We start from the raw sequence: 12,371 nt of genomic DNA, 5'->3' as shown, positions 1-12,371 counted from the left end.
TTTTGTTTAAAGCTGCGCTTTTTTAATTAAACTTGTTTAAAAACAATCATATCACTAGGTAGTAATAACTATGAAGTAAATTCAGCTTACATTCTAATTCTAACTTTAAGTCAGACTCGCTCTGTCTGGCTTATTTGACGTTTGGTTTTTTTCTTCATAGATTTTCGTCAGTTCTGACAAGTGTATAGTCCGGCGCCTTTTTTTGCAATCGCTTTAATTCTTGTAGCATTTCGGAGAATGTTACCGTTTCCATATTTCTACCGAGCATGTAGAGAATGAAGCACTGCCCTGCTGTACAATCCTGCGCTGCCTGGGAAAGGCCAAAGCACATACATGATGATTATAAGATCACGTTTGGTTGACATCTAATGTACTACGCACATTATTGTTGGTTACCAATATGAAACTATGGGCGGAAGCAAATGAATATAGCTAGAGTAGCATCAAAGCTTACCGTTAGTACATCTGGCACATAATAGAAACGCCACCTGACGAGTCGTGCGCGGAAAACTCTTCCGCTGAAGAGCTGCACGAGGCGATAGAGGATCGTGCACGTTGTGAGCGCCAGAAGAGCACACATCCAAAACCAGAGGAATACGTAAATCTGCACACCACAAAAGACAGAAATAGTCACAAATTGATTGACAGCTAATTTCGCTTAAACGATGCTAACCGTAGCTCACTATAACTCTAACAATGGATCCATTATCCGCAAACGTTTGCGGAAGTCACTTCAATTGTAAAATTATAATTCTTCGAATTTATAATTATAGATCATTCGTTTATAATAGTGTTTTTATACGTTTGAATTCAGCGAAGACGTAATTTTTCGCCCGATTTGGCACATGCTAAGCTTCACTCTGTCAATTCATGCCAAGACCTATTAGACGCGCTCTGATATGTGATCTTCTTATTTACTGCTACTATATTATTGCTAAGTTACAAAAAAAGTGACAAGGAAACCGGACTACTACTCGTCACTTTCTTCCAATTCAGAATATAATATCCTAAAATTTTAGTAAAAATATTATTATGACGTGCGACTTAGAACGAGTCATACAAATAGTTATTTGATAAATAATATGTAGAGTATATGGAGCATGATATTCGTTGCTGTGGAAGGGAACCCTTAAAAAATGTGCCTGCATAAAACTTGGCGAATTAGTTAAATAGCTAATATGTATCCGTAGCGCTAGAAGGTAAAAAATCAGGTACTGCTCTGTTGTTAGCATAGGTATAGGGAATAGGCCGTATGGTTACACATGTGGCCATAATGCTTTGTTAAAATTTCTCAAGCAACGCAATACGTCTGCCTTGATGACAGGTATAAATTAAAGTTAGCTTTTACAGTATTTCCTTATACTATCATGCACTATTGATCTTTTCATTTTTTGCGATGTTAAAATTTTGTGACGTAAATGAAAAATTAAGCTGTACTATATCAAGAGAATCTGTGATCGTAGTGTTTGTCCCGCAACCCTTTCTCACTCCTGACTACAGAAAACCTATGCCAACTTAAAATTAGGGATCCCTTTACCCTCGATTATCATGTTTGCGGGATCGCAATTCAACAGTTTAGCGGTTAGACGCTCTTGCAGTAGTTAATCGTTGCATGCTGAGTAAGGACAATAGAGCACGATGGCAGACTTTCTCCTATCGTGCCTGCTTCACTCCTGTCCTGCGATCAGTCTTATTTGCGTCAAACTATTGCCGCTGCTGTTGCTGTTGTTCGAATGTGCTGGCAGCCTTTTCAACGACAAAGCTGGCGACGATGGACGCAGCAAAGGTGAGGTAAAGCCTGCGGGTTTTTCCAGTTAAATATCGTTGCCATTTTATCCTAAGGTCCATGTACTAACAGTAAACGTTCGTGAGAATCATCGAGCCAACATAGACCGCCTTCACTAGGCCGATTTGATTTGCAACTTTATTGTCATTCAGTTAGGGCTGTGCTTTTTCGGCAAGATACAGCAGAGAGTTGCAATTGTGGAGGACTGGATCACGAGAAAACAACGTTATTCGAGATTAGTCTTCGTACACATTTGGCGTACTCTGTACACCGCGTAACGGCACATCGAATTACTTAGAAAAAAATAGACAATTTATAGAATTTTTACTGAAGCTATCTAAATGAGATGAGGTTCTCTAATTAAATAGCTCGTAAAGTGATACACTTGTTATGCTATCTCTGCTTCATTGTAATGATAAGCTTAAACGCACCTAATTTACTAATTACAAAACAATATTTTTCTCTATTTCTTGGTTTATCTCTCGCTGTAAATCAATGCGACTATTGAAATAGAAGATTCGCTTGCCATATACATATCAGTTGAAATGTCTTGCTTTTCTAACAGGAATGGGTAGATCGGTACGCGTGGGCCAGCAGGATAGGGTATACGTCTTCATTTGCTTTCAGGTTCTTAGTATTTATATATTATTTGATGTTACATTGATTAATTACACTGAATGCCACCATTTTAGTTATGTATTCTTCAATTACATAGTTGTATGTAAAAATAGATACATTTCAATCGAATGATAATATTACTCTCGTTTAAAATGGGCATGAAAGAAAGACTTTGGGTCTGGCGGCCTGATGCTTTCATTGAAAGGGATCTGTAGAGGCGTACAGCAACGATTTTGCGGCCGTAAACTTTCAAGAATAAGTTCAACCGGATTTTTTAGTAGTTCGATTACATTTAGGCGATTAGCAGACAAAGTAGCAGTAGGCATAGTAGGCTTTTCCCCAATTTTTAGAAAATCTGCTATAAATTTTCTAGAAATGGAAAATACTGTCAGCTGTCTTATATGGGGAGGTGTCTTCTCGTAACTAGCTATTTTTCTATACACCTAAATTTTCTGTAGTTGCACAGAAGCTCAGCATGTGCTCTTCTGTATTGAAGCTTAGTCTCTTGGTCGATCATCGCTTTTCGTCTTGCTTAAAAGCGCCGGACAGCTTCCGGCTGCCATGGCTTTTGGGACATTGCAACGGGGCCATGAGCCGCGCGGCATCACGCTTTTTATATGGGTACCGAAAAAATAACTAAGCAGCTATAAAGAATAATGAATCTTTTAACCAGAAAACGGTTTGGGGAGATTCACCTGTCTGCCAGGAACAATGTCGATAGTTCTACAAAATTGCATAAGGTAGATGAAACGCAACATCAATATAGCTTTCGAAAATGCTCTTAAACTTTTGCGACCGCTTTTTTTATGCGAGAATGACGGGAGCTATTGAAAGCTAAGAGTCAGTTAATAAACAAATGGTTCCTATCTATGAAATATCGGTGGTAAGGATAAAATGAAAATTAAAATAAGCAAAGAGGATCCAATGTTATTGACGTTGTGTAATAAAGATGTGAATTAAACGTAACGACGCTGATTTACTTAACCGTATGTGGGTGTTACAAACATATATGTAGCATTCAAGGCGAACTATAAGTACAGGTTTATTATCGACCCCTGCGAATCACGGTCGACCTAGACAGAGAATTTGAGCCTGAATAAACAAGTGCGATCGTTATCTCTATCGGCGGACTGAAGGAATCTTCGTCCAATAGATTATCGCCATTGGCCTTGGCACTTCATTATACTGCAGGATTTCACTTGGAAAAAGTTTTTAGCTAGAAAAACTAGCAAGAATTTATAGCTAAACTATTTCTATATCAACGTAAGAATAAGCTTTTCTACACAGTCATGTCTGCATAGCCACAAAGGCTGAAGCTCTTGCAGCTTTCCCAAGGGCAATGTTTGATTTTCGAAATAATCTCTCGTCGCATCGCTTATTCGATGCACTCGATAGTGCGTTTGAAATAAAATACAACAAAGCGTCTTCAATGCTCTGTAGAATGTAATACGTGTAATTACAATGTACTCTTATAATACCGACAACAGTATCAATGAGCACTCGCTGTCAGAGTATTGTATTATTAAAAGCTGCGTATGCGGTACCTAAAAGTAGGCAGGCAAAACCTAATTCGCCAGTATAAGGTGAATCGTTACGAAAACACATTACGTCTTCGGCCTGTTTTATATCAGCCCACTTATAATGTTTTCACACATACATATATAGAAGACCGTTTTAGGGTTGAAGTAAATCATGTACAACGTTTGATTAATTTGGGCTTGATTTTTATTCAGGAGGAATAGCGAAAATGGCAACGATTGCCTTGCTAAAGCAGAAAGCAAATAAAAAAACATTTGTATAGACACTCGTTTACGCGTACATTTAGAACCGTACGCTTACGATATCAAATCAGCGTTCTGCGTCACGCGCCCGGTAACCCAAGCGCTCGATGGAACTTCACTTTAGAAAAAACGACATTTTCCTTGGCGGTATTTTCTTCTTCGCAACGGCTGTCTGCATTTGTCTAGAAACGTTATTACGTGGTGACGTTCAACAGTAGCAGCGTCCGGATTTACAAGCAGCACACTACAGAGTAATACCTATATTCGACCTACACGCCCTAGTCACGCATTTATAAGCCACGTAAGGACAACAAACGGAGTGAGCTTCGATAGTGACCATATAGAGCCATTATAGCGAGTTAGCGCATCAACAAAATTGACACGGTCATAGAAACGACGAGTTTATAACGGCGTCACTTCACTGGATTCACTCCATGTAGGTTTAAACATTGAAAAGATGTTTCCTTATCAGTAATTATACAGAGAAAATCTGTAAGAGTTACACAAGAAACCATTCGATGCGAATGCAGAAAAGCGTGAATGCTAAATCGATGCGTAGATCGTAGCTGGCACTCGAAAGCTATATGGTGAGTTGTCTATGCAAAAATGTGGTGGGTTTCCTATTCAGAATTGCATAGGATGGTTCCCTTAAGCACAAATATACGAGTACGAGTGTTATAATGTTATATACATGTATGCCGACAAGTACAGAGCAAACGGCATTTGCTCGCCATATATTCGTACAAACTGTAGTTCTGTGCTGTTTTTCTGCATCAATCGATGTGTCCCGGCATGTGTGCCTTCATCTAGTCATAAACCTACTCTGATAATTACTAGCTAGTACAGGATGTATCTACCGCTGTTGTAGTCGCTAGGCCCTGTCTGTCAGGTGGTAAGGATTATGCTTAGTATTGATGTTTGTGCGTTTGAATCCGCAGGAAAGGCGAACCGTGGAGCCCTCGCTTTCCGCGTCCTCTCGTACTCTTTCGTATCCCTAACTCCCACTCTCTCGTCATCGGTCGCAGTTGAGAAATCTTCATTTCACATATGTAAAAATAGCAGGACATACATGATTATCGGAGTAAAGACTGAATCTAGTACATACGGCACATTTGTGACGGCGGCACCCTGAGCTTATTTTTATATTGCCACAACCATATTACATATTGTTGTAGTATTTGTTGATAAGATAGCAATCACTGTCACGGGTGTGGCACTTCACACATATACTAACGCTATGATATTATAACATGGTATTATAGAATTGGTGCACGGCACCGCTGTTCTAGATGTAGAAGTTTGTGTATTTCGTGTTGCGAAAAATCCTGACAAATGTAAAACGAAGACGTCCCAATTTTCAAGGATCTTCATTATCATCCTATTCATTTTCAGAATCTTATGAGAAGCTACCTTTAAGATTATATATTAATAATGGGAAGTTATTCTGCTATGTAACGTGAGGTTAAAATAAATTTTCTAAAACAATAGATTGAGTGAATTGTACGCAAATTGAATTCGAAAATTGTTTACCGTGTCTGTATCTTGAACAAAGCTGCACAAGTTACCCGCGTTGGTAATTAGCACTCTCGAGATCTCGAGAACAAAAGCAACTGGCGTGAGGTTTAGCGTATTGAATTTACAAGAACACCATTAAACCAGCGCAGGGAGAAATGCCTTCGAACTACAAATACATTCCGCATATTGGGAACAACTGGTGCACAGATGTACGACTTTGGTGTTCGGTGAATACCTTTTCGATATAGTTCCATGAGTCACCTCAATGGCTAGAAAAATGAAGAAGACCGAAACACGCCGCAAACATTGTCTAGAACATGGAAAGACGTAGGCTTAAGTAGAACTTGTACAAAGTGTGTGAAAAGTCTTGTCGAAACCCAAATCGAACCCGGATCCATGCTTGACCTGCCCTATCGGCTCATCTATCTTTGTCCTTCCGACACGAAACATTCCGCCATGTTCTACACGTCACATTTTAACAAAAGGTCAGTGCAGAAAGTTGAGTAGGCCCGGCTACAGGCGTACCATTCGCAAAAACTAAGATAGAATAGTCAGAACTGTCACAACTACTTTGGTGACGTTTTCGCATAATATACGTGCAGCATCTTTGCTGAACATGAGATGACGGAAGCTGAATTTTCTTGCTTGCCCAATCATTTCGAGAGGTTAAATATGTCCAACGCCGAGAATAACAGTGGCACCTGGAAGACAACCCTATATAGTACCGCCCTTGGTAAGCCCCAGCCGGAAATTACACCGGTCTTAATTAGATTGCTGATGGTCAACAGAACGAGGTTGGCGGTAAATAGCCCTTGGAAGACACATATGGAATTGCATTTACAAATTATTATCCAAATACACTTCAGTTAGTACAGTTTAGGTATCACATAAGGCCACAGTCGATGAGGAACACCTGTGAATAAGTTTTGCGAATCTGTATTGCAGTCACGTCTACATTGATCAGCATCTATAGTTCTACATTACGTAAAAACGCGCCTAAGTGTACCAGTCCGCATTTTTGTGGTTAATAACAATAACTTCATAAAAGTGTCTCGTGGTCGATGGTAAACCGCGCGATATAGTTTGTTATAAATCAAATAAAAATGTTTGTAAGTTTTTATTTGTTCCGTTCAGCTTCCTCTGGCTTTATTCGCATCACCGCCCCGGGGGATGGTACGGCGCTGGCGTGTTGCCACACCAACGCGTGGCAATACCGGGACGACGCAACAACGCTGCTGTATCGAGCTTTATCGTAGGAAGGCAGTTATGGGAAACATTTTTCTTTCTAGTTCTATTCACTGTGATGCCTTGTATGATTTCAATAGTTTGGACAAATTCATGTAATCAATTCAATGCGGAAAGGTTTTTCCCAAAAACCTGAGATTTCGAAATGTTCTAAAAGATGTGTCAACTCGGCACTACAACGTCAGTCTACAAAAGCTGGCCTGAATGTACTTTTGTTTTTGTAGCGGAGTTATTTCCTTATTAGAGCTAATATCTCAGAAGAAATGTTCTCATCGGAGACGAATGTGCACATCAGACTGTATGTGCACGTACCTTGTACAGGAAAGCAATTATTAAGCAAAAAAGCGAAAATTACCCTTAGAAAATAAGTAGTCTGAGTATTTCGATGTATTTGATTCCCAGAAGCTCGATATTCTGATTTTCAGATCGGCCGGATTAGGTGAAGGAGCAGGCTGGATTGGTAGACAAAATATCAATAGTAGTAGATGTCTGCCACTAATGCAATGCTAAATACAAGTACAATATCCAAGTATTTGCTATTATATGATTTATTATAAATAAGTTTAGGTACTTTGGAACAGCTAGCAGATGACTTACTTTTTCGTTGATAATATTAAGCGGTAGAACGCAAACAGCATCGTGTGTCTCCACGTTTCCAGACGAGCCGAACTTATGGAAGTGACATTTGGCCACTCGCGGAAACACCCTTACCATCGGATCGACCCTATCTTCCGGCGATTGTTCCATGAAGCTGAGCACTTCTAAGCCAAAGGTGAAAAACTCGCCATCAAGAAACCTACTCAATCCGATAAATTAGAAATTGCTTAAATATATATTTTATAGTACACTTCTTGTAGTGATTGAAGGCTCTTAACACTAATATCGCCCATAACTAACGAAAATCTATCCCGGATATGGGCTACCAGGATCGAATCGCTTGTTTATCCTAATTGCCTATAAACAAATAACCTGACAACAGCACTAAGCGTCAAAACCATTTATTTTTCAACTAGTTCCTGGTATAGGCTCGAAACGTCTGCTGGGTGAAAAGAGGCAATTGATTAGAAATCCATGATATCATTGAGTCTCATTCCAAGGTGAAACTTGAGATTCATAAAATCTATACTAGAAAACTGTGTTTTCTTGTATCCTGCAAGAACTATGGTCCTATTAAAGTTCCATCTTTCTTTGAGCAGAATAAGTGTGCTTTTTGATCGCTATCTAAAGCTTCTAAGGCAGACGCCGATACTGATATTTTCCGCGAAATTTTGTCCGGCAAATTCTTATTTGTTGTTCAATATCGATGATCCTCAATCTTTTTCTCATGAGGAGGTAAGGTGGAATAATGTTTCTTCATTCTGCTTTTTCTACTACAGTGAGAGTCACCCAGGCCCGTCTAACTTTTAACCCCACCCAGCGCAGTTTCTCTAGTCTGCTAGGCTCCGGAACTTCCGTATTCTGCCTTAACAAAATAGCCATTTCTGGCTGCCTCGTTCTGCTTGGGATCTCTCAGTTGTAAAAAAAAAGACGTATCTGTTAATAGCCGTACTCACCATTTTTGTTTTTTGTTGCTTGCCAGGTTTGGTTATATGCGTCCAATAATAAACAGAGTACGTTTTCCATGGATCTGTAGAGGTATCGTCTAAAACCATAGCAAAACGGACCGCAAATGGACCATCAAAATTATCCCTGATGGACGACGCCCACTAACCAAGACATGTAGGGTGAAACGGTTACACCTCTGTTTCTTATCAGCTGATCGTAGGTATGGCCATCTTTATGTCGAGCTGGGGTTTACAAAAAACAGACCAGATGGATTGGGCAGCAAACCTTGAGTGCGGCATGCCATTGACAGTAGGACAAGTAGCGATGAAGGAAATTTGCCACCATCTGGGCAGCTCGAACAAAGGATGAGCCGAGAATGTTTTTTCAGGCTTGATTAGTCTTGAAAAGTTTCTCGTTTCTAGTGTTCGACGTGGGATAATCACAGGTAACACACGCAACAAAGTCCGCAACAGAGATGATAACTAAAACAATGAGTTCGTAGATTAAATGAAGCCTCTTCCCTAGCGTGACTTTCGTGATGGAATGGAGAGTGGGTGTGAAGCATCATCTATCGATATATGGCTTTAATCAGTTATCGCTAGAAGAGAAAGGAACGGACGATACACGGGATGCCATTATCCGCACACAAAAATCTCTAAAACGGGAGCCGTACAAAATAATCAAACACAGGCCGGCTGGCTGTCATATAAATGATACAATATTCCTAATGATCCTTTCTGACGATTCGGTCTCCGGGTGTTCCGCGTGAATGTCACAATATGAGTGTTTCGTCATACGCTTAGAAGCAGAAAAAGGTTCCTGGATTTGAACGGAAGATGTTGCGCTTTTACATGGATTGCCGATAATCAAAAGTTCTGACATAAAACTGGTGCACAGTCCATTTTCCAAAAGTTTATGGCTTACAGAAAATAGTTTTTGCGCATTTTTCTGTTTTCATATATATATATATATATATATATAATATATATATATATATATTATTCAGTACATTAAAAAAAATTCGGTATATTCGGCCTGAATGAATCGTGACTGCGTGCCGGCAAAATGGTGGACTAGTTCTAAATTACGGAATAGAAGGTGCATAAGAGAATATAGCAGTAGAAGCAATAAGATTAAATTAGGAATTCCCATTTTTCAAACTAAATGTCTCCGTGTAGTAAGTGTATTAAATGCAACGACTTCCAATAAGTACTGAAACATTGCTCATTTTACGATGCACTCGCCTGTTTATCATGAATAGCTGCGCAAACACGTTGATAAAGCATAGCAACTCGCAAAGCGCATATCGATACATATAAGTTGAGAAAGAACCGGCCCAAATCGCTTTGGCCGTTTCCTGAGGCTCGCGTTCCGCTAGAAGGTTTTCTAGCCTTCGAGCCTCCCACGCCTTCCACATCCATCGAGGTCCATAAAATAGTATGGCCTAGAAAACACAGTACTCCTTAGGTATAGTTTCAATAGCCGTAGTCATAATAGTATTAGCTACAATTTTTGCGATCAAAGTAAAATAACACAGATTGTCATAGTGTTTTCTTACAAAAGCTAGATGCCTGCTCGCGCAATTAATACATATTTAATTTCGCCAATAAAAAGAAGAGATTTTATTGTTATGTTGCTTTCCTTTAGATTAAACAATAAATTATGTACCTTGAGCAGATATCTACCGTGCCTATTATTTAATCTCCACGACTTCTCTTACGTAGTCAGCGATTCCATGAACAGAGAAAATACAAGCTTCGATAAAGTATTTTTTTGTTTTATAGATGTAACGTCTCGACCAAAAAGAGATGCCCTCATAATGTTTGCTTTTTCGGTCCTGAATGCGGCGTTATTGTCCTTACATTGATTGATTTCGATCCTGCCCAGTTCTACAAAACATTCGTTTGCTGCCAGACGCTTCGGTCTCATTGTTCACCTATGTCCATAAACCGTTACGCAATAACAGTGCCATCCCAATTAAAATGGATACATCTGTAAGCAGTAAGGACAGTATAGCTCAATAGTAACAACAATCTGGCTTCGTTTTTAGTGAATGCTGCCTGCTGCATCCGTTTTGTTACGAATCTCGTTTCGTCTGCCGTCCAAGGGTTTGTCCTCGGCATGAAAGAACGAAGAACGGTGACTCCGGACTGATACCACGCTTGTCATCGTTCCCTGATCCTGCAATCGCTGACACCGTCACTGCAACAGCTTCCTTGTAAGGGTGATGGTGTTAAAAGGTTTCACTGTTCCCTGCGCAAAAAACCCACTTTTCTCGTGTTCCGATTTTGGGCCGCCCCAACACGAGCCGCGCACTCCATGGATATCGGTAGTGTCATACACCTCTTGCGTCAAACATAGTCAGTGATGCAAAGAGCCGACGGCGGCAAAAAAATGCAAGGAATCAGTCGCAAACGCTGTTACGCTAAGGCGGCGGCAGCAGCAGCAGTAACTATTTGTGCGCGCATAGTTGGGACACAGGTAGGGGTGCACAGCGATTGGATCGAGCCAAAGATTTGAAATACCGGTGCAATGGTGATGGTAAGTTTGTCAAGTACTCAAACAATTTTTAGTACTAAATTAGGATTAAAATTGTGCCATGTACTGCCCGTTATAGGATACGAATGAAGTTGTAGGGCGATATTGGTGCTTGCTTCGTTTAGGATAAATGCAAAAGGATTTTTTTTCGAAAATTTCAACTTCCAGTTTTAATATTCTCGCAGTAATTTGTAATTTCTAATATATAGGGAATCCCACTATTAAGTATGGGCTTGTTCAAACAAAGCCTCAATGCTAGTGCTCGCTTCTTACTAGTATACTCATCAGGCCGGAGTTCAGCGTGGGAATTTGTCGCACGGCAGACACGTTCGAGCCGCTGCTATGATGCCCACTTAAACATCAGTTACAGATCGGGCCAGTATCCTTGTGTCAGCACGTTCTACAAGTTCGGCCACTGTGGCGTACTGCACTGCATATTTCTGGTAAAAAAAAAAAAAATACTTACTCCGATCTCCACTTGTAATATATCTACACTTAGATTCATCGAAAAAAAAAAAACTTTTATTAAAATAGTCTTCTGAACGAATGCATACAACGTTTTACAATAGCATTCGTCTGTCTTCTTAGGAGCTGCAGTACTCAACGTCGATTCTTGTCGGCTTACCGTCTCAATTGTTTGACAAACTGTATACGCCTAGTGCTCTTAATGTTCCCATAGGAGTTTTAGTCGATCTCTTCACGCCAGCCAGATCAGGGAGCACTCGTAGTTCGTTCATCGATGAGACAATGTACATATTATTTTGAAACCTTCTAATCGGACGATTTTGAAATAGTGAATAATATTGTTCCACTATATCCAGAAAAGACCTAAGCAATTTCAAGTTGAAATTGCTTATTTTGTAAATGTTTGAAATTAATCGTTGAGTTCAACCGTCCTAGCACTCAATTTCAAGCATAGCCCAATGAGATCGTGCCTTTTAAAAAATATGCTTTATGGTGCGAGCAACACGGCTTAAGGTAAATGTTGAGTAAAAGATTCAATGTCATCAGCTTCGACCTACTCGGAACATATACTTCATACGATCACTTCATATATAATAATAATATCGACAACTTATTTTATCTCAGCTATTCAACTTGTCTGCAGTTAACACCTGTGCCTTAGGTAGCTCCTGTGCCTAGTGGTCAGCTAAGACAAGGGTCATAGCACTTAATTGATGATCTGCATTTGTTAAATAAGTATCTATGGAAAGATCGATGCAGACATGAAAACAGCAAGTCTTCCATTTTTTCCAGAAACATTGTTGATTGTCAAAAACCGAAAAGTCCTTGATCATTTAAGAGTCAATAGATGTGAGATTACATTTATTCAATGATTAATA

The 12,371-nt window shown here is 39.7% G+C and overlaps 1 protein-coding gene across 1 annotated transcript in view; it reads right to left on the bottom strand.

Moving 5' to 3' along the window:
* The window catches only part of LOC111265250 (innexin shaking-B), a 17,059-nt gene continuing 4,688 nt past the window's right edge, over positions 1-12,371 (bottom strand). The window contains exons 3-6 of the mRNA XM_022841754.2: positions 9,735-9,934; positions 7,543-7,741; positions 455-604; positions 1-310 (exon numbers count right to left, since the gene is read on the bottom strand). Coding sequence (XP_022697489.1) covers positions 155-310; positions 455-604; positions 7,543-7,741; positions 9,735-9,934 — 705 coding nt within the window. The 3' untranslated portion in view covers positions 1-154. The remainder of the gene's footprint in view (positions 311-454; positions 605-7,542; positions 7,742-9,734; positions 9,935-12,371) is intronic.

This window comes from Varroa jacobsoni, unplaced genomic scaffold (assembly GCF_002532875.2).
Source record: "Varroa jacobsoni isolate VJ856 unplaced genomic scaffold, vjacob_1.0 scaffold_948, whole genome shotgun sequence".
In the NCBI taxonomy this organism is placed as follows: domain Eukaryota; kingdom Metazoa; phylum Arthropoda; class Arachnida; order Mesostigmata; family Varroidae; genus Varroa; species Varroa jacobsoni.
This window is presented reverse-complemented; position numbering and strand designations above follow the sequence as displayed.